Here is a 20829-nt window from a genome sequence, read left to right as displayed (position 1 = left end):
TCTGTCAAATGGTAGGCACCCAAATACGACATTTGCTATTACTATGACTATTCATTAAGTTATTTGAAATCTTAAAATGAGCTCTTTAGTGGACACTTGTTAGCTTATCTGTCCTGGTCCCCTTTTCTGGGAAATACCACATCACCCAAACCCATGTGGCAACAACAGGCCCCTGGCTGACACCTTCCTGGTCTGGTGTGGGAGGGTCTCTTCCCTCAGGAATTTGGAATTGAGAGGCTGCACTCTTAGACTGGCTGGAAAAGAAATGCTCATGGTCATTTACTACCATATGAAGCAGAGAAAAGAATGAAGCCAAGAAGAGATATGAAAAACAGAAGTTCATCCTGACACTACTTAAGACCCTGTTCTGTTCTCAAGGCTTGGCCACCCTGCTGCCTTCAGGGTTCTAGAAGATAACCAAATCCTCTTTGGCTTAGGATCACTCAGGTTGTTTTCTGTAGCTTGTAATCAATGATCATGAACACCTCCACCCTCCACTGGGGTAAAACACCATGAGGTCTGAGGTCAATCCCAACTTCCATAGTATATGACTCCAAAAGCAATCACCGGCTGTTAGGATGGCTGTTTTCTCAGCACATGTCCGAGAAGACGGATCTTCCAATACGTGGAAATCCAAAAACAAAAGGCAATACACTGTAAATTCAGAGTAATTACAGCGGAAGACACCAGCCCATCCAGAGGCTGGTAGAAGGAGAGATGTAGTGAAATGAGTTTTACGTTGGGGTCTGTCACCCACCAGTCATAGGATTCTGGTTAATCCACTTCACCTCCTGAGTCTCAGTTCCCTTCAGTTTCCTCGGAAGTATATGAGGCAATGAGAACGATAGCAGCAACAACAATGACAGTAAACGCTCCCCTAGTCTTCATCAGTCCGGGCACAACCAGGAAAACAAAAACTGTTCTAAATATTTGAAGTAGGAAATTTAATGGAATTAGTGACATGGGTGATGGAAGAGTTAAAAAGCAAACAGGAGATAGTCAGGAACTCAAAGATCAGCAAGAGTAGGAAGCAACCTACCACTCCCAGGCTGAAGGGCCCAGGGAGGAGGCGGTAGAGGCAGGGCCCTGGGGTCAAGGCCACCCAGAGGAACCACAGCCAGGAGGCCCACAGAGGGGAGAGTGGTTTCTCCTGCCTCCAGCCTTCGGAGCCTCGGCAGAGCCTGGAAACATAGCCTGCAGGGGTCAGAAGCCAGCAGGAGAGGACTAGAAATGGGGACAAAAGGACTAGTGCACTTATTAGATCTGTGCCAGACACCGTTCTCAACTCTTAGCAAGGGTAACCTATTTACTCCTAGAAGGTAGGCAATGTTATTATCTGATGAGGAAACTGAGGTACAGAGAAGGTTATATAACTTGCCCAAGAACCCATAAAATAGTGCCAGGGCTGGGATTCAAACTTTAAAAATTTTCTTTCTTCCAGAGATGTCGGCAAACAAAAACAAAATGCCACATTGTTGCAAGCACTATGTGTCTGATGTTAGACAATGCAAATGCTTTAAATACTTAATAGTGGAATACTGCATGTATGCTGTTTATCCACAAATGAACGTACGTCTTACTGGGTGTTCTTGGTCATTCTGAGCACTGCATACCACACTGGACAGGAAGTGGCTACAAACTCAGAGCCCTCCTAATTCACAATCAGGTCCTGAAAAGGAGTTTTCCCTTTGCGACCAGGGTCACAGTTTTCAAGGCAAAAAATTCCTTCTTTTCTTCCTTCAATTGATATTTTCCAAGAAACTACCATGTTTCCCCGAAATAAGACCTAGCTGGACCATCATCTCTAGTGTGTCTTTTGGAGCAAAGATTAATATAAGACCCGGTCTTATTTTAATATGAGACCGGGTCTTACATAATATAAGACTGGGTTATATATAATAGAAGACCAGGTCTATAACATAACATAACATAACATAACATAACATAACATAACATAACATAACATAACACCGGGTCTTATATTAATTTTTGCTCCAAGAGACATATTAGAGCTGATGGTCCAGCTAGGTCTTATTTTCAGGGAAACATGGTACTAAATTTCAGCTACAATGTTATTGAGAGTATTTAATATTTGATCCTTCCCCCCCCACAGTTTTTACATTTCCTGTATAAAATTTATTGTTAATGGATGACTCTGGGGCAATCTATGTAAGGGCCTAGATGAAGTAATTACTTGTTCATCAGTCATGCTGTGCCACACCTTTGCCATTCTGCTCCATGGCCATGGCAGACATGACTAACAGATCACAGAACTCTTCACCAAACCTGGCTTTGGTCTCATGGCTTTTCTCAACCCAGCACTTCAGGCCCCTAATGTTATTAGGTCAGAGACGGAGAGTAACCCCTACTTACTATTCTAGCATTAGGATCAAAATTCCCTAAAAAATAAGGCAGATGTCTGAGGGATTGCTTTATAAACAAACTAGGCCAGAATTTTTGATTCTGAAGGCAGACAGTGAATGTATGTGAAATCACAAAAACTTGTCAGGAATATAAAATGGCATTGGTTATTTTTGGCTTATACCTTTGTGTTAGTCTCCTTGCCAATTATATATTTGTTACTTTTTCTTTATAGTCTTAATGCTGTGAAGGTTAATTACCTATGGTATTCATTACTAAGTACTTCGTATTTAGTGAATACTAAAATTTACCGGAATTTATGTGCATTCATATGGGCTCTACATATTGCTTTAGAAATGGAAAAATGTGAGGTTAACCCACTATGTACATGTGTATCTCTTAAAAGGAACAAAATGCAGATGAATATGTACTACACTACCTTCAAGTTTAAATGGAAGAGAGAGAAAACATCCAAGTGTCTAAAAATGTAGATGCCAAATCATGTTATACATCATTCTGGAAGAAGACATAGTTCTCTGGCAGCAAACTGCTCACCCATGAAATGAAATAACCCTTTTAGGAAAGGATGATTAATTATTTAATAAACATCGTGTGTTTTCAACTTCACTGAGAAAAATAAATGGGAGGAGGTGCTGTAGGAATCTCAACGGGCAGCACCCTCTGCCTCCAGCCCAGGGAGAGCCTGCATGGGGAAAGAGTTCTGATTATTCTTCCTTCATTCTTTCCTTAATACAATCAAAAGCATTTTTAAGCACCTAATATAAGGATAGCATCATGCCGAGTCACATACAGGAACGTATATATATATGACGTGGTGCTAGCTGTCCAGGAATTTGCAACCTTTAATGGGGAGGCATACACATCTACAACATTAAGTAACAACACAAGGTTGAAAAGATTAAGTTCCAATAAGATCTACATGACTACAGCAATAAAAAGAGATCAAAGAGATTAGAGGGCAGTAGTGTGAATATCTGGTCTTCTTCCTTGAGAAAGAGAATGTTTCCCCAACCCCTGAAGTCAGGCTTGGTCATGTCAATAACTTGCTTTGGCCAATGAAATCTGAGCAAAAGTAGTGAAGTGTCGTTTCCAGGCAGAAGTTTTGAGAGTCAGTGTATCTTTTGGTCCTGCCACCATGGCTAGTCTCAATAGTGACTGTATCATCAGCCTTGGCTGCCGAATGACGACAACTCACACAAGGAGCAGTGCCTGCAGCCAACCTGCCATGGACATTCAGCAGAAGGAGTTGTTTTAGGCTACCGAGCCTTTTGCTTGTTACTGCAGCATAACCTTGCCAGCGCAGACTGATACAAATGGTGGTAGAAAGGGTAACAGGAAAGGTGGGACCTGGATGTGGCCATACGACAGCAATGGCATATAACACTTGTAGAGGGCTTGGTAGTTCTATCACAAAATGCTTCATGGGCTCAAGGACTCATGCAATTACTTACTATTCCATTTAGTTCCTCCTATGAGGGCAGGGACCATGAAGTTCTTGTTTATAGCTATATCTTTGGTGCCAAGCACGGTGACACCTGACACATGGTGGAGACTTAATACGTGAATGTCTAATAAATTCCCAGAGAGGTAGATGGGGCCATACAATAGAGGTAGGAGGAGGAAGAAAAGAAATTCCATAGGTTGACATCTCAAGGTAGGAATGAGACAATGTGACTTTGGGCATGAAGAAAGCCAACTTGACAGATCGCTTAAAAACACAGGTACAATTATAGTTAAATTATAATTATAAACATTTTTTAAAAAAAGATGGTGCCCCTCTAGATGATGACAGCCATTTCTGTCTCCTCCTGCCCTGATCAATATAATCCTTTGGTGTAATCTGTTCCAACAGCATGGTTCCACGGCCTAAGAGGATACTTAACAACATTCTGATTAAAAGTGAACAAATATTTAAAGACAAGATGTAGACCATCTTCTTTTTTGAAGAAGGACTCTAATTTGTACAGTACAGACATATTAAAACCTTATCTGTAATTAAAGGCAAATTTCCCTTCCTTTATTTTCAACCTTTGACTTAGTGAATTTAATGACTATGATTAGGTTTTCTTTCTTAATAAATAGCTTCCACAGCTTCTGTTATGCCAGTAAAAAAGATAAAGCAACTATCTAGCTGGAAGCTATACAGAGATAAATCAAAACATTTCCTTTAGTAAAGAAAGGGACATAGATAATTAGTCTAGGCCACTGAATCTGTGGGGGAAATATATTAAGAAAATCCACACCATCCACTAGATGTAATATGTTTAGTAATAGCTGCTTATCTTTGTAATGAGATCCCTAGTGGTGGAGAAAAGTACTTTGGCAAGCAAGTACCCTTTAGGGCTGAGGTGGTTTCTGTGACACAATTATTCTCTAATTCACGTACAATGCCACAGATGTCTTCTGGATCAGTCAATTAATTGACTGTAGAGATATATTTTTAATGTTGGTGTTTTCAGCCACTCAGGAATTTTACAAAAAACAAAACAAAAAAACCACCAAACCTCAAAATATTCCTGTTGCACAATATGCAGCATTTCCCAATTACTAAATAATAGAGAAGCCAGGAAAAATATCTGTATTTTAAACACCCTATTGGTTAATGGGGCATTACAGCTGGACTCAGCTTATTAAAATTTATCTCTCAAAAGAATTTGCTTCCCGAAAGAATTAAATGATGTACAATAAAAGGCACACATTCTACGAGGGTCTTAAATTAGAAAAGTGAAATTTAAAACCAAATAGAAGGAAGAAGTAATTCTGTAAATCAACTAGGCTAAATATTAATTTAAACTACATTCAATCATTTCTGATCCATAAAAGGGGCAGTCATATGGTTCAATTTAATATTATTACTGCAACTGAGGATTTAATTTAACTTGAAACTTCCTGGCAAAAAGGGAAACACGATAAACTATGCAATTATCATCGTTAACCAAATTCTTAAACAGAGACAATATTCACTGACTGCAATGAAAGCTATGCTCACAAGAATACACTTTTTTAGTGAAGACATGGAGGGTGAAATATTAAACAAATAAAAAAGTCTGCAAATTTAGCTTTGTTATAGTAGAACTTGACATGAGTTATCATGCAGAATCCCTCGATCAGTGTTCTTTGGTGTCTTCTAACCTGGCAGACCCCAGAAATGCTGACCCTCTGGAAGTTCATTGGTATGAAGCAAATAATGAGTTTTATGCTCACAAAGTGTTAAGTGGAGGAGCTCTGAGCCTTCAACAGCTAAGCTGTGTATTCGGGGCTCTCTCTGAGTGCAGGATGTTGCACATGTGTTTCCTAAAATTATGTGACTATGGCATCTCTTTTTCTTTATACACCAGTTATTAAGCTGGAAGAGTGTCTAGCTCAAAAACTTTTTGGAAATGTTAACCAAGATGAGTGTTATTCAAACTATGACCAATTAGTGGTAATAAGCAGGATTTACAAAGTTAAATAAATAGAGTAGTAGCAAAGGAAATAAAAAACCATAGTGAAGATAAGTACTGTGGGGAATTTTTGTTAGTTATATGTGAGTAAAGGAGACAGGAAGAGGAGAGAGGAAGGTGGGTGGGGGAAATCAGGTCATGTCATAAACTATATTTCTTATGGGTTAAGACAAAATGGTTTGAAAAGCAATGACACAGAAAAATAGATGACTATAAAGAATGTGGGAATTCACACAATTTAAAAAAATCTAATAACTGTTCTTGCAACGTTTATTTTCATGTGGGTAAACATACAAATAATCAGCAAGTTAAATACAGCTTCCTTTAATGTAGTATGTATACCTACATACAATGGAATACTACTGAGCCATAAAAAGATGAAATATTGCCATTTGCAACAACATGGATAGATCTTGAGGGTATTATACAAAGTGAAGTAAGTAAGATGAAAAAGGACAAGAATGGTATGATTTTACTCATACATGAAATACAAAACAAAAAAGTAACAAACAAACAAAAAGATAAACAAAAAAAACCCTCATAGATACAGACAACAGAACGGTGGTTACTAGAGGGGAAAAGAGGTGGGGGGAGGGCAAAGTAGGTAAAGGGAGTCAAATATATGGTGACAAGAGGAAACTAGACTTTGGGTGGTAAACATGCAATAGAGTACGCAGACATCTAACTACAATGTTGTACACCTGAAATTTACATAATATTATTAACCAATGTTACCTCAAAAAAATCAAAATACATAAATAAAGCTTCCTTCAAAGTTGCTAGGGTGTAAGTTTCCATAGGCTCTGGTTGTGTCTCAGAAGAGGGAATGGCTGGTTCCATGAAAGAAAACATAAAGGTTTCATGAAGAGGCTTTAGAAAAGGAGCAGGCAGGCAGGAAAGGGCAGCCCAGGGCTAGGGAACTGCAAGGTGAAGGCACAAGCCATTGCAGCTGGGTACATGCACTGACCACCATGCTGGATGGAAGGTGGGGGTGCTGGGGAGAGGCGGCTGGAGCAGCACGCAGGGGAGGTGAGACCTCATGTGTCCAACCACAGGGTCTGGTCTCCACCTGGACGCAGTGGGGAACAACATGTGTTCACCTGTCAGAAAGATTACCTGGGTTGTAGTTGGCAGGTTATTTGCAAGGGAGCAATAGCGGACGTAGAGATAGGATGGAGGGGGGAGGGGAGGTTAGAGATTAGGGTGGAGAGACAAGTGTAAGAAGAGGTAAGGAAAATTATCCCAAACTTGAAGAAAAAGCAAAAGGAGGACCGTGTGCTTTTCAATGTCATAGTGGAGCAATATTTAACAATATTTAATCTTCCTAAGGATTTTGCTTAATTCTCTAGTGCTGTACTGTCCAACAGAAATCTAACACAAGCCACATAGGTCGTTGAAAATGTTCTAGTAGTCACATTTTTTGAAAAAGGAAAAAAAAAGCAAGTGAAATTAATTTTAACAATGTATTTCTTAACCTAATGTCCAGAATATCATCATTCAACATGTAATCAGTATAAAAATGCTGCTATGAGATTTCATTCTTTTTTTTGCACCATGTCTTTGAATTCTGGTCTGTATTTTCCACTTTACAGCACATCCAATTCAGACTCACCGCATTGCAAGTGTGACTAGTGGCCGCTGTGAGGGACAGCCCAGTTCTAGGGAAATGGAGCTCTGTATGACTTCTTACTAGCAATGAGGGCTCAGATTCTGCGACCGTTAGTTGTAAATTTGTAGAAGATTAATACGTTGCAAATAATTTCTGTAGTTTCCCAACAACAAAAAGATAACCCCAAAGTTGAAGATTTTATTGTCAGTATAACATTCTTCCTCTGGCTGTTAGGACTTTCTTTATGATATGCCCAGGCAGAGGAGAGAGAGAGAGAGAGAGAGAGAGAGAGAGAGAGAGAGAGAGAGAGAGAGAGAGAGAGAGAGAGAGAGAGAGAGAGAACGTATTTAATTCATCCTGCTTGAGGTTCTTGGTGACTCTTGAAAGCATATGTGCTTCCTTGTGGCTGGTGGCTTGGTTATCAGTTCTGGAAGATTCTCAGTTTTCTACATTCCTTTGAATTGGCTTTGGTGTCCTGATGGTTCTCTCAATAATGAGTTAAAGAAATCTTTGACATGTTACTCACTATATATTTTTAAAATTATACTTTTACACAGCCTTATTGAGGTATAACTGACACTTAAAATATGCCGCTTGATAAGTTTTGACGTGTATACACCTGTGAAACTATCACCAAGATAGTGAATACATCTATAATTTCCAAAGATTCCTCTTGCCTCTTTATAATCTCTGCCTTCCGTCCCTCCCCAGGTAACTGCTGATCTCCTTTCTGTCAGTATAGATTAGTTTATCTTGCATTTCCTAGAACTTTATATAAATAAAATCATACAGTATATACCCTTTTTATGGGGGGGGGCGCTCTGGCTTCTTTCGCTCAGCACAATTCTTCTGAGAATCAGCTGTGTCGTGTGTATCAATAGCTGATTCCTTTTTCCTGATGAGTGGATATCCGTTGCATGGATATACCACAGTTTATTTATATATACACCTGCTGATGGATATCTGAGTTGTGTCCAGCTTTGCTTATTACTGACTGCATATATGAGAGTCTATTTTCAACTTTTTATGATTCTACTTTGACGTAAGTACTAAGGAGACAGAATCATTAGGGCTGACCCCTCCCTGCATGCAGGGAGGGTAACGGGACCCCCAAGTTGTTGACTTGTGCAGCTGATTGGATGGCAGAGCCAATCAGCAAGAGCTGCATGCATGCATGCATGCATGCATACAGAAATGAGGGAACGGACGCATGGAGCTAGAGCACAGGAGAATGACTAACTTGGACAGTGGGGTTAGATGTGTGGATGTATAAAGATGTTACTCTCAGTTTTGACCATACAGAGTTGAACAGGTTTGTTTTGGCATGCCAGCAGACAGCGGTCCCTAAACTGAGAGCAAATGTAACCTGGGCCTAGGTTAGTCAAGTAGGGGTCATACATACTATCTGTGACCTTGTGGCATTCGGTTAGGGGAGAACTTTCTTTCAAAAGGCAGCTGAAGTGGACTGTTGAGTTCTTTGGACTTCAGAGGGTTGCTTGTAGGTTTAGGAATGACTTGTGCCCTCTTATCCTTCTCCCGATCCCCATTGCAGTTCTGTCCAAAGGCATGTGGGGTGAAGGCTGCTGAGGGGCTGGAGCCTGGAGGAACTAGATAATTTCAATTTGAACTATTTCACAGATTTGGTAATCCAACAAAGGTTGACTGTAAAAAAAAAATAAAAATGATCCTGCTGTCTCTGTTGGTGCTGTATGTGAAAGCCTGCAGAACTTAACCCACAGGAATTGTTCCCTGTTTAGTTTGCCTCCTGAGACAGACCTAGTTTCAGTGTCCACATAGAAATGTCTGGTTCTCCAAGGGAAAGATTGAGGTTGAAATTTTTCTGGCTTTGTTTCCAACAAATGTGCACTCAGGAGTTCACCTTTAAGGGGGTGGCAGGAAAGGATTTAGGGAACAAGAGGCAGGAGCCATGAACGATTTTCCAGTAACAAAGTGATTTTCAACTCTATCAGGACCTGCCACATGCTGGGCTGGGCAGCTCAGGGCACGGGGCACGGCCCACGAGCCCAGCATGAGGGTGGATCTCCAATGGATCACGGTGCTCTGTGCAGGATAAAAGGAGCCCTTGACAATGTAGCTGTAGCCCCTCATCAAAGGGGGCAGACTAGGCAAGACAGGGTAGGTGACTGGGCATAGAGAGAAGCAATTAGAAGCACAAGGCATTGTCAGCAGACAGAAAGGCAGCTACATCTGGTTAGCTTTCTAGCCACCCTCCGTCCCCATTACTCACGAGTTTGTGCGCCATGTCTGTACGTCCTGTACCCAGCCCTCCCCTACCCCACTCTGCTTTAGAGCCTATAATTGTGCACCTCTACCCCAACCTGCTCCACTCCAGTACCTTCGAACATTTCTCCCCCTTTGGCAAGTTTCTGGTGTAAAATATCTGAATTTTCTGGATTTTATTTCTCTTACTCCCTCTCCCACTCCCTCCAACTTCTCTAGATATGTGAATGGTGCTAGGTCCGGTCTGTCACCCACTCTGTGTTCCTTTATTTATAGTCTAAATGAGTCTTCCTGGGTGTAGCCAGATTTACAGTTTTCATTTTGAGACAGATTTATTCGTCTCATTTTAAATGAACTATTGGCTCCCTTATTTTCATTTGGCCCAAAGTCTGATTTGGTGACTCTGCTCCCGGGACTTTTAACCTCAGAAATTGGGTCCTTGCTTGAGGATCCTGACTTTAATATCTTAATTTGTGTTTTTTATTCCCTTTCTCTTCTTCCCTTTTCTAAAGAGCAGTTCCCCAAGGTACTCTTTGGGGAATAGTCTAGAAGAAAAGAATTCCCAATTAAAGTTATAAGAAAGAAACACGAGACAAGACGCCTGCCCTCAAAGGTTGTGCGCTGCTAAGAGGTAGGGCAGGGAATGTAAGCCGATTGTCCTCTTGCCTAAGGAGAGGGGCTAGTGAGGGGGAGAACAGAAACATGGGAAGCTGACGCAGCTCACGCTGACACATTTATGTCATCAGCAGGAAGCCACAGAACCCAAGTGACTACATTGAAAACTCACCATAGAATCATTTTCATAAATTCTCACTGTTCTCCATTAAAAAATAACTCTTCCAAACACAATTCATTCCAAGGGTTTCATTCATAGCAGTGACACTTAAAACACCAAAGTCTGGCTTTAAAAGATGGTTAGAAAAATGTAAAGCTATTTTTTGGGAGATGGGTTGGGGGCTCTAAATATCAACACTAGCCTTTAAGAGATATCAACACATCAGTCAAGACTCACAAGGAACGAATACTGGACAATTTTTAGATATTTAAAATCAAAGACAGAATAATGCCGATCTCCCATGTATTTATATTTCTCCCAAGTTTTAATAATACAGGCAACCCCGGTATAACACAGCACTTTTATAACATGGTTCAAGAATTGTGGAAGACCCTTGTACAACACGGCATCCTAGAACATGGTTTGAGAATTAGAGAAATCACCGAACAACATGGAGCGTAATAAGAGCTTTTAAGAGCAAAAATATCTCGTTCGAAATTAGGGAAATCCCCAAATGACATGGAACATAATAAGAGCTTTTAAGAGCAAAAGATACCTCATTTGAAATTTTTCATTCGAGCGTGGATGTTGTATCAGATTTGACTGCAGAATTTTAAAATTTATTAGAATTTTAAATCCACTTTGTTCGTGGAGTATTAAGTACATAAGAAAAAACGCCCTTGGTTAATGATGCTTAGTAGTGATGACGAATAAAACATTATTTACTACATATTAATATGTTATACTTTTGGTGAAAATTGCTTTAATAAAGATAGTTCTCTTAATTAAAAAAGTATAATAGTACGTTTTTAAAAGTTTTGGAACCTAACCCCCTTTTTTTGTACTAGTTCTTTGTTTCACATTACACGGATTCACATTACATGGCATTTTTAGGAACCTAACAACCGTGTTATACGGGGGGTTATGTTACGGTTGACCCAGGGCCATATCTCAAGAAAAGATTACTAACTTCATAAAAAATAGTACCACTGAGGATAATGCATGACCTCTACCCAAGCACCTCCACATCTCTGCCTTCTGAGTGATGATCCCAGCTGCACATGTAGAGGTTGGGGACACTAAGTGTCCCCAACATCAGTGCAAGGAAAGAACCATGATTAAAAACAAACGTTGGGATTCTTACTCCAGCATGCCTTCTGGTGACCAATTCTAGCTCTCAAAAACCTGACATAATTGGACCTGATATGATTCCTTGAGTTCACCTGATGTCCTAAAATCTGTCTTCTTCAGTGACCAACTGATATTATAATAAGAATTAGATATTTGGCTTTTCAGTCTCACTTCAGACTTTCAGAGAAGGGAGAGGGCTTGAGATAGAGCTAACCTAACCACCAATGGTCAATGATTTCATCAACCATGCCTATGTAATGGAACCTCCATAAAACCCCTAAACAACAAGGTTGGGAGAGCGAGATGGAACTTGTTCAGGGGTCAGTAACAGAAATCCCTGCTCTCTCTCTCTCTGGACATGGCAACCTCGAGCCTCCACACTTCACTGGCTGGTGCTAAAACTTGCTTATGAGAAGTGCTGGACTACGCGCTGAATCAGTTAGCAAAATGGATGACGTGCTCTTCAGAAGACATTGTCATCTTCATATATTCACCCACAGGGACAGCCTCACTATGAAAGAGCTGCTTGAAAATGCCTCCGCACATTCCTCTGAGGGAAACTTTTCGTGGTCGATTACTTACAATGTCTTTCCTTAAAGGTTATTCTAAGCTGAAAGTATTAGCCAGCATCCCGGCAAGATTAATAGAAGGCAAGGAAGCCACTCCTAAAGAGATAAAATATAACTATAGTGTAAGTCAGCAAAATGGTCAAGCAAATCCCAATGCCTCTGCTTATCATGGGGCTGTATTAAAGAGAAATTAACTCGAGAGGTCAAGGTAACAGTGTGGCATAGGGAAAGAATTATAGCTCTTTTCCCGAAGATCTTTCTCCCTGAGGCAAGACAGCACATCCTCTAGATTAAACTTTTATCAGCAGACCTTGGAACACCATCAATCTTTCATTACTGTCTGTCTCAGAGAACTCTTTGACTAGATGTCATTAGGAAGCTCTCCATCCTCCGTATGGAGACCTCCCCATTACTCCTGGGAAAAGAAACAATGGCAAGCAAAAATAAAGATAACTTTCAGGTTAGCTCAAAAACCAAGAGGCCTACTATTTCCAAATCCCTGTCACCTAAAACAAAACTGCCCTTTATCTCTGACAGCTTCTACCAATTTAGAAAGGAAGTCTCCTTGGCACAAGGGCTGTTGTGTTACCCGCAGTGTGGTGTAGCTGAACTGAAAGGACAACCACATTCACTCGCTTGCTCAAAAAAGCAGCTTTCTGGAATACCCTCCCTATGGCAGATGCTCTCTGCACTGTGGCTAAGTGGCTGCCTCTCTCGGTGCTAATTCAGCTAAAAGGTCAGCCAGGGAGCGTACAGGCAGGAGACAGAAACCACGCTGGTTACTTGAACAGAGAGGAAATCATCTACAGAATCCTAAGTAGGAAACTAAAATGGCCAAAAGGGGACAAGGAAAGGTTATCACCAAGGCAGCAATTGCAAACTGGGGCTGTGACCTAAAGGGTTGAGGGAACAAAGGACAGAGGTGAGAATTATTGAAACTTAGAAGGGTGAAGGTGGAGCCCTAGGGAGCAAAACCCCTGATACTGAGGAGGAAGCCCTGCTTGGCGGGTACTGGGATCTCTAGGCTTGAAGGAAGAGCCCCAAGGGCTGAGGACCCAGACTTCTAGAGAGCATGTTAGCCGGTGGTGCTGGTGGCTCTGAAGAACGGGCATGATGAAGAAACTTTTCCAAGATGCTCTCATAGAAACAGGAAGTAAGTTTCTTCTTCCTCCTCCAGCCTTGCAACCTGCTTCTAGTCAGAGCCCAACCGGCAGCAAACTAGAGAAGAAATGTGTTTTGCAGAGTCCCAGCCCCAGCCTCACAAAGCAGAGCTCAGAAAGGTGGGTTTGGAGCTGAGATACAACAGCTTAATAACTGGCTCCATTTCCCAGAGTCCTTAGCAACTGTGTGTGGCCAACAGGATGTGAACAGAATGTGAGGTATGCAAATTCCAGACGGCCTCCGATGCAGAGACAAGTTCCTCGGCCTGGTCAGATTAGGATGACACTGGGAGGATGGCAGAACCACCATCTAGAAGGACTGAGGCTGTGTGGCACAGAGCTGCCCCTGCAGACAGCACTGCTCGTTGCAGATGGCCACAGGAGAAGTGATCTCTAGTATTTTAGCCAGTGGACTTGGTGCAGCAGCCTGGCCAGTACCCTGTTTAATACACAAAGGGTAGCTCTAGGATCAGTAGCAGGGCTGAACAGTGCTTACACATACCCCAGTAATGCTGGCAGAACGGAGACACAGGTGGGAAAGGAGGTAAAGGGTCAGAAAGACTTGCCCTTTCCACAATAACTTCCTACAGCAGCCACAAGATCACCTAATTCTATTCTGAATACATTGCTCTACTGCTCTTTCTGTGAAGAGCCAGTCATACTGACTGGGTCCCCCATATCCGTATTCCTTTTTGATTTTTCTTTTTTTGAACAACCCACTAAAGATGTAAAGCCATTCTTAACTTGAGGCCACAGTTTGTCAGCCTCTGCTTTCAATTCATACCTGTGTCTTACCTCCTTAATTAAGAAGCTGGATTCCTAAGGACAGAAAACCAGGCCACAGAGCCCCGCCCCCCTGTTGACCTCAGGCTAGTTTAGACTATCCATCACCTCTTGTCAGCAGGCTATTTAGACAGAGGAAAATATCAGGAGTCTGTTTTTTACCCTGCCACAACTAGACGGGTCATCTAAGGTAAATCACCCTCTTCTGTTCTCAGCTCCCTAATCTCTAAAATAGAGGTTGAAAGACATCGTGCCTAAACCACTTTTTAAATTTAAAACCCCATGAGTTAAAGTTTTGTATATTTTAACTAATTAACTTCAGTATTTCCTCCACTTCCTCCCAGGCGCCCCCCCCCCCCCAAATTAAGCAGTGTTCTCAAAATAAATCGAAACAAAATAACATTGGCAAGAAAACAAAAACCTGAACTATGTGTGGCAAGAGCATTCTAAAACAACTTAAACCAGGGTCTTGGGGGGGGGGGGAGGTTGGGAATATCCTAGTAGAAGAGAATAAAAAAAAGAATTCAGTACACTTGAGATTTACTATATTTTTTAGGTAAAAATTTCCTGAGATGTTAACCAGATGAAACAATTAAGTCAAAGATAAACTCGCTTGGAAATTTATGAATAATCTACCAAATGGTAAGATATTACTAAAAATTGTTCATCAAAACCAGAAAAGAGATATATAAAACAGTTTCTAGGAAGAAAGGTTTTGCTATACATACTATAAGCATAAAAGCATAGATAATATCACAGGGTCAACATTTAATCTGCCTAAGAAAGTACCTTTAATAATATTTAATATCAAGTGCAACTAAAGAAGAAGTACTTTTTATAAAGCACTTGTGCACAATGTTGTGATGGCTGCTTTAATTATGAGGTCATTTTATTTTCATTAGAGGAGGCCTGATGGGGTCTCCACTTTATAATAGTTGTTTATTAAAAGTAATTCCAACTTTTCTTAAAAGTAAAAATAGTAACCTAGTGTTGCCACTAATTTAATGAGTCGACTGATGGGAGCAACATTTGCTAAAGTGTGATCCATGTGATAGCATTTCCATGAAAAGGGTTCCAGAGCACCCAAGGGGGTCCAGAGTAGAGGGGCCTGACACACTTTGTTTAACTCAGTTTCCCAGCTGGCCCTAAACCCTTTTTCTTTTCTCAGGAAAAGTCTTATGAACATTTTACCTGATCAGTGTTCCATGGTATAATATACATTGTATGGAAGCCGCTTGGCAAAATCCCACTTATGAAGTCTGAAATACTCTGACTATACATACTATCTACCCATTTTTCTTTCTCATGGGAAACTGGTAGGATTAGCACAGTCTACCACTTGTTGGCAGCATACACAAGGATCTGTATGTCCAGAAGATGGACCATTATCTGCAAGGGGAGAGGAGAGTCCCTGTTAAAAGTCCTCTATGCTCAGAAATTATGTTGCTTGTTTCAAATTCCTCTACAAAAGAACAGAGAAAAAGCTCTTCCCAGGGCCCCAATGAATAAAAAGAGAGCTGTGGCCAGGAATCAGCATGGGCCCCTGAAATCCCTCCCACCCCAGCGTTGGAAAGGCAGGCCCACAGAGACTGGATGAGAGGTGGCACTGTCTGCCCCAGTCACTAGGGGCAAAATGCCAGCTCTAAGGCCCAGAACCCTTTACACCCAGACGGATAACCTCCTTCCCACAAGGGCAGCTCAATCTGGGTGCTCCCCCATGCTGCTTATGATTGGAAATACAAGGCTCATGAAACCCCTTTCACCAATCTCCATGTCTGGGAGCCTTCACAGGGATCTCACAGTGATCAAAAGGAATCAAACTACAGAACAGCCCAGAGAGAGGAGGTAGCCCTCCCTTTGCCCGGCAATAATGCAAATGTGATCCAAGACAAATGTGATCCAAGAAACTTCAACAGCAGGCATGACTCCCAGGAACAAGACAGAAACTTCAGCCCCATCAGGCAACAACCAGCACCCCCCAGAGAATCAACACGTGATGTGACTGCCACTCCTTTGTAATAGGCCGTTTCTCCAAATCAAACTTAGGGACCAGTGGCGGGGTGCCACAGTTATCACCTCCTCACCCAAGGTAAACTTACTCCATAAGGCATTTCTTCAGAGCAAATCAAAACCACTTGAAAGCCTTAAGAAAACGCTAAACCCAAAATAACTCTGTAAATTCTAACATTACATGGCTTAGTGAAGCACTCTGAATTTCAAGAAAGACTTTTGTGCCCTTCAAGCCTCTGGTTTACACACATTTCTTCTTCATTTTAACCACATCAAGAAATTCCCTATGAGATTCCATTTTCTCAGCAAGAAAAGTAACAAAACAGAATGCGAAATAGGCTCGTGTTCATAAGCAAAATGAAACGCTTTTATGTTTTATTCATGCAAAGTGAAAATCCCTTTCCGTTGCAGCATTGCAAATTGAATTTGCTCTTGTAAATTGCTGTAAAAAAAAAAAAAAGAATCAAAAGCAAAAGCAAGTTGGAAAAAAAAAAAAGGCAGGCATACAAAGGCCCCTTCTTCTAGGGAATAAAAACTCAGGGGACCAACCATCACATGAGCTTGCTGAGGTCCTGACAGTTGATGTGGAGCCCTGAGTGAATTTCTAAATTACACCTATCTGCTAACACTGAGTAAAAATAAGAAGTGATTTAAAAAACCATGGATAACCAAGTCCACTTTTCAAAAACATAACCAAGGCAATGTAACCTAATTTACACTGGTATCATTGCGGGGGCGGAGGCGGGGGCGGGGAGGGGTGTAGCGCGGGGTGGGGGGGCTCTTCTTGCTTTGTAGGACAACTGAACTCAGTGTCTGGAACAGCCTCTTATCCTCTGTATCAAATAATAAACTGTTCTTGAAACCTCCCTGAGGACTGGCCCCTCCCACATCCTCACCCTGTCTTTGAAAGGAAGCCAAGTAATCAGCTGTATCCACTAACATCTATTGCTTTCACAAATCAAGAGCTAACATTCATTAAGCATTTGCTTTGTCCCCATCACTGTGCCAATTACTATACATACACACAGGCATACGTTTCCCTGAAAATAAGACTTATCCGGACCATCAGCTCTAATACGTCTTTCGGAGCAAAAATTTTTGACTCTATTGTACTGTACTGTACTGTATTGTATTGTATTATACCCAGTCTTATAGTAAAATAAGACCCAGGTCTTACATTAATTTTTGCTCCAAAAGACACATTAGAGCTGATGGTCCAGCTAGGTCTTATTTTCGGGGAAACATGGTATATTCACATGCCTTGTGGTCTTTATTATGACCCCCATTGCACAGATGAGAAAAACTGAGGCTCACAGCTTGAATAATTTTGTCAGCTGGAGTTTGAGCCATTTTTTTCTCTCTGAACATGTAGTGTTTGGCCTCACTTTAGAGAGTTGGGAATGGGATGAAACCTCATCAGTGAAATCTGTTCACAGCTTAACCTTAAGACTACTCCAACTAGTTGTGCATGTATAATAATCTTCATGTTGGCTCCAACAAACTTGGAGAACAGGAACCAGGGAAGGATCAGAATCTTATTACACCTTTCCATCAAAGCTAAACATTTTTAATGAGAGCAAACATCATCAGGTATTTTTCTTGTAAAATTAATCAATTCATGTCAATGCACCAACTCCAGCTCTGCCAAGCAAGTGAATGACAGGTGTGTACACATAATCTACCCACTCATTTTCCCCAAAGCACCTGTCCCAGCTGTCAGCATTCATCACTCTATTACAAAAGCTCAAAGACACCATTGTGCTCCTAGGAAGGTTTAACAAATCAGCAGTCAGCTCTCTTGTGCAGACCATTACGTGAGTCTGATGCCAGCAAAAATGCTTGTTCTTTGACTGCTGAATGTTTAACCACTTTCCTTTCTGGCTTAGGACTTGGAACTGAATCAAAAGACTATCAATGCCCAGCCTTGGTAGACAAAGGCTGGGATAAGCCAAGGCAGAGCCCTCTAGAGAGGACCACACAATCCAATAAACCAGAATGCCCAAGAGTGGAACCAGGAGGGTCAGCTCTGTCTCCGGGATCTGCACCCACCTTTGCAATGCTCTTGTCCATTCTCAACAAAGTAGTAACTAATCATCCTACAGCTCGTCCCTAAATGCTAGGACATCCTCAGGTACCTTGAGAGATGCCAAAGATTAACTATATAGTTGGCCCTTGAGCAGGGTGGGGGTTAGGGGCACCGAACACCCGAGCAGTTGAAAATCCACTTATAATAAAAGCTGGCCCTCACATACTCAGATTCCCAACCGCAGGTAGAAAATATAGTTGACCCTTGAACAACATAGGTTTGAACTGCTGGGGGCCACTTATATGCAAACCCATGTAGTTCAGAGCTGCGTTATTTAAGGGTCAACTGTAATTTAAGAGTTAAATGCCTTTAATGTAGCCAAATTACTTAACAATGGTATCCAAGTATAATGTCTCTGATAACTGCCACTTTTTTAGTTAGAATATGGATTTGAAAATCAGAACTTCCTTGTTTCCAGTCATCCTGGAGAACAGAAAATTCACAACACATCTAAGTAAGAAACACTTCTATAAATAACAAATGCTCGGTATCATTTCAGAAAAACTATACATTGAATGAAATTTTGATATGACCAGATGTTTCAAGTGTTAAAAAAATTTAGCCAGCTTCAAACCCCAAGAGTTCCTGATTAGGACATGATGATCTAAAGCTTGGGATGGAAGGTTGTAAACCTCTCCCTGCACACAAGCCCTCCAAGAAGAAAATACCCGTAGGAGGGTGCCTGAAATGGCAGAAGCCACACTGAATGAAGTGGGGGGGGGGTTAAAGCAGACTGCAGAGAAGTGGGGGGAAGGTGGGGATTCAGAGAACCTGGGTGAGTTGGGCACTTAGACGAATGAAGATGAGCAGAAGGAGAAAAATGCAGAACGTGAAGGCAGGATCCAGAGTTGACAAAAAGCTTCCCCGAGGTGCGGAAACCAGGAAGGGAAGTAGCATGGAAAGCTTGTGAGGTGGGGAAATAGAGATAGGCTTTAACTTTTTACATTTCTGAAGAGAGTCAAGTTGCAGATGCAGTGAAGTGCAGTAACTAAGAGCAAGACCGCCCTTCGGTATTAAGCTCAAACTGGTGACAAGTGACTGCGCCACGCCAAGGCACTCACCGGCCGTTGTCGCGGCCCACACCCCACACGCGGATGCTCACGATGGGCTGTGCGTGGAGCACAGAGCGGTCCATGGGGTCCACCAGGCTGAGCATTTCGTTCTCCAGGATCAGGTACATGTCTTTTCCCTGGATGCAATGAGAAGACACGTTATCTTCCTCACGAAGCTAAAGGTCCTCACGTGGTGGCTACCTAGGAACGTCGTTTCCCCGACCCGCTGGGAAGAAGCCACCTGCTGGGTCTATAATTTGTTTTCCTAAGAGAGAAACATCGTCTCCTAACTAAGATATTCATACGTCATGTTCCCCTCACGTGCCCAATTTCTCTCTCCCTCTCCACGGCCTCGGAAATGTGTCCCTAGCCTGCTTTCTAGGTGGCTCTTATTTTTAATTATTTACACGTCTGAATCTTTAAGGAAAAAAACACTCATGGCAGGTTCTATGGAGAATCTGGTGTTTTACTCATTCCATGCCCAGCATTTCCTCATAACTCCTCTCTCCCCCTTCCTTCCCCTTTGGCCAGACCCCACCAGGCACCTCCTGGACAGCCTCCCCAGACCCACAATGATGTCCGTCTCTTCTCAACTTTTACGCCACTTCATATCTGTGTGATGTGGCTGGCAAATAGTGGACACCGCTCGGTGATATTTCTCAGTACCACCACAGATAACCTTTGTATGACTTTATCACATCTCAGATATTATGGCACATGCTTAAATTAAGGTACCTTGGCTCATGAACTCTCCAACTTGCCCTGAGAGCTTGGTTTGTTATGATTTCCAATTAGCAGATGGGGAGATGAAGTCTTAAAGGTTCAATAACTTGCTCAAGGTCTGACACACAACCTGTGATGGCTTCAGCTACATGGGTGTCGTGTTAATACCAACGTAGTAGGAGGCCAAGGTTTCTCATCTCTTGTATCGCTAGTCAGGTTTTGGGTATGTTGGCTTTTTGAGGGCAGAAATGCTAGGCTATTCAACTTTATTCACCTTGCAATTCCTCAGGCATAATTTTAAGAAATTATGAAACTTTTCTGCATAACTGAAAGACTGCGTCTCCTGAAGGTCACGGTCAACCCAGATGCTGTATTCTTGAAGTTAAGGCAGGCTAGCTGGGTGGGTCTTGAGATCCCAAAGCAGGACACATAAATTACTCTGTGGTCTGGTTTTGAGAATGATGTTTTAGGTTCCTATCCAAGGTTCTCAGAGTGGATACAAACTCTGCCTCTCAGGTGGCAGACATGGGTTTTCAGCACGTCTGCTGGCCAGGGCTTCCGCTGAGAGTCTACCGCTGAGATCCAGGACGATCTGAAATTTTCCCAGAGGGTGGGGAAGCCATTTCCAGATGAGAGCCCTGGCAGAAGACAGCCTGTGCAGACTGTTGTGCTGCAGACTCCACAGAGCCTGGAGCACCAAACTGCCCGTCACCTCAGACCTGTGGAGCCCCCACCTGTCTGGTGGGGAACTGCAGCTCATTCTACTTGCTGCAGGACAGGGCCTTTATCTGAGGACTCTTCAAGGTCACAGCTGTGTCCAGACCTTGGGCCAAGAGCCAATTCTTAATTAACCAGTTTGCAGACT

General features: G+C 42.0%; 1 protein-coding gene across 13 annotated transcripts in view; it reads right to left on the bottom strand.

Annotated features, from left to right (window-relative positions):
* APBB2 (amyloid beta precursor protein binding family B member 2) overlaps window positions 1–20829 on the bottom strand; it is a 335703-nt gene that overhangs the window by 44953 nt on the left and 269921 nt on the right. For all 13 annotated transcript variants that reach the window (XM_081059386.1, XM_081059391.1, XM_081059395.1 and 10 more), the window contains one exon: window positions 19251–19378. In XM_081059386.1, coding sequence (XP_080915512.1) covers window positions 19251–19378 — 128 coding nt within the window. The remainder of the gene's footprint in view (window positions 1–19250; window positions 19379–20829) is intronic.

The sequence above is a fragment of the Rhinolophus hipposideros genome, assembly GCF_964194185.1.
Source record: "Rhinolophus hipposideros genome assembly, chromosome: 1".
Taxonomy (NCBI): domain Eukaryota; kingdom Metazoa; phylum Chordata; class Mammalia; order Chiroptera; family Rhinolophidae; genus Rhinolophus; species Rhinolophus hipposideros.
Note: the sequence above shows the minus strand (reverse complement) of the source record. Positions and strands in the feature narration are given on the sequence as shown.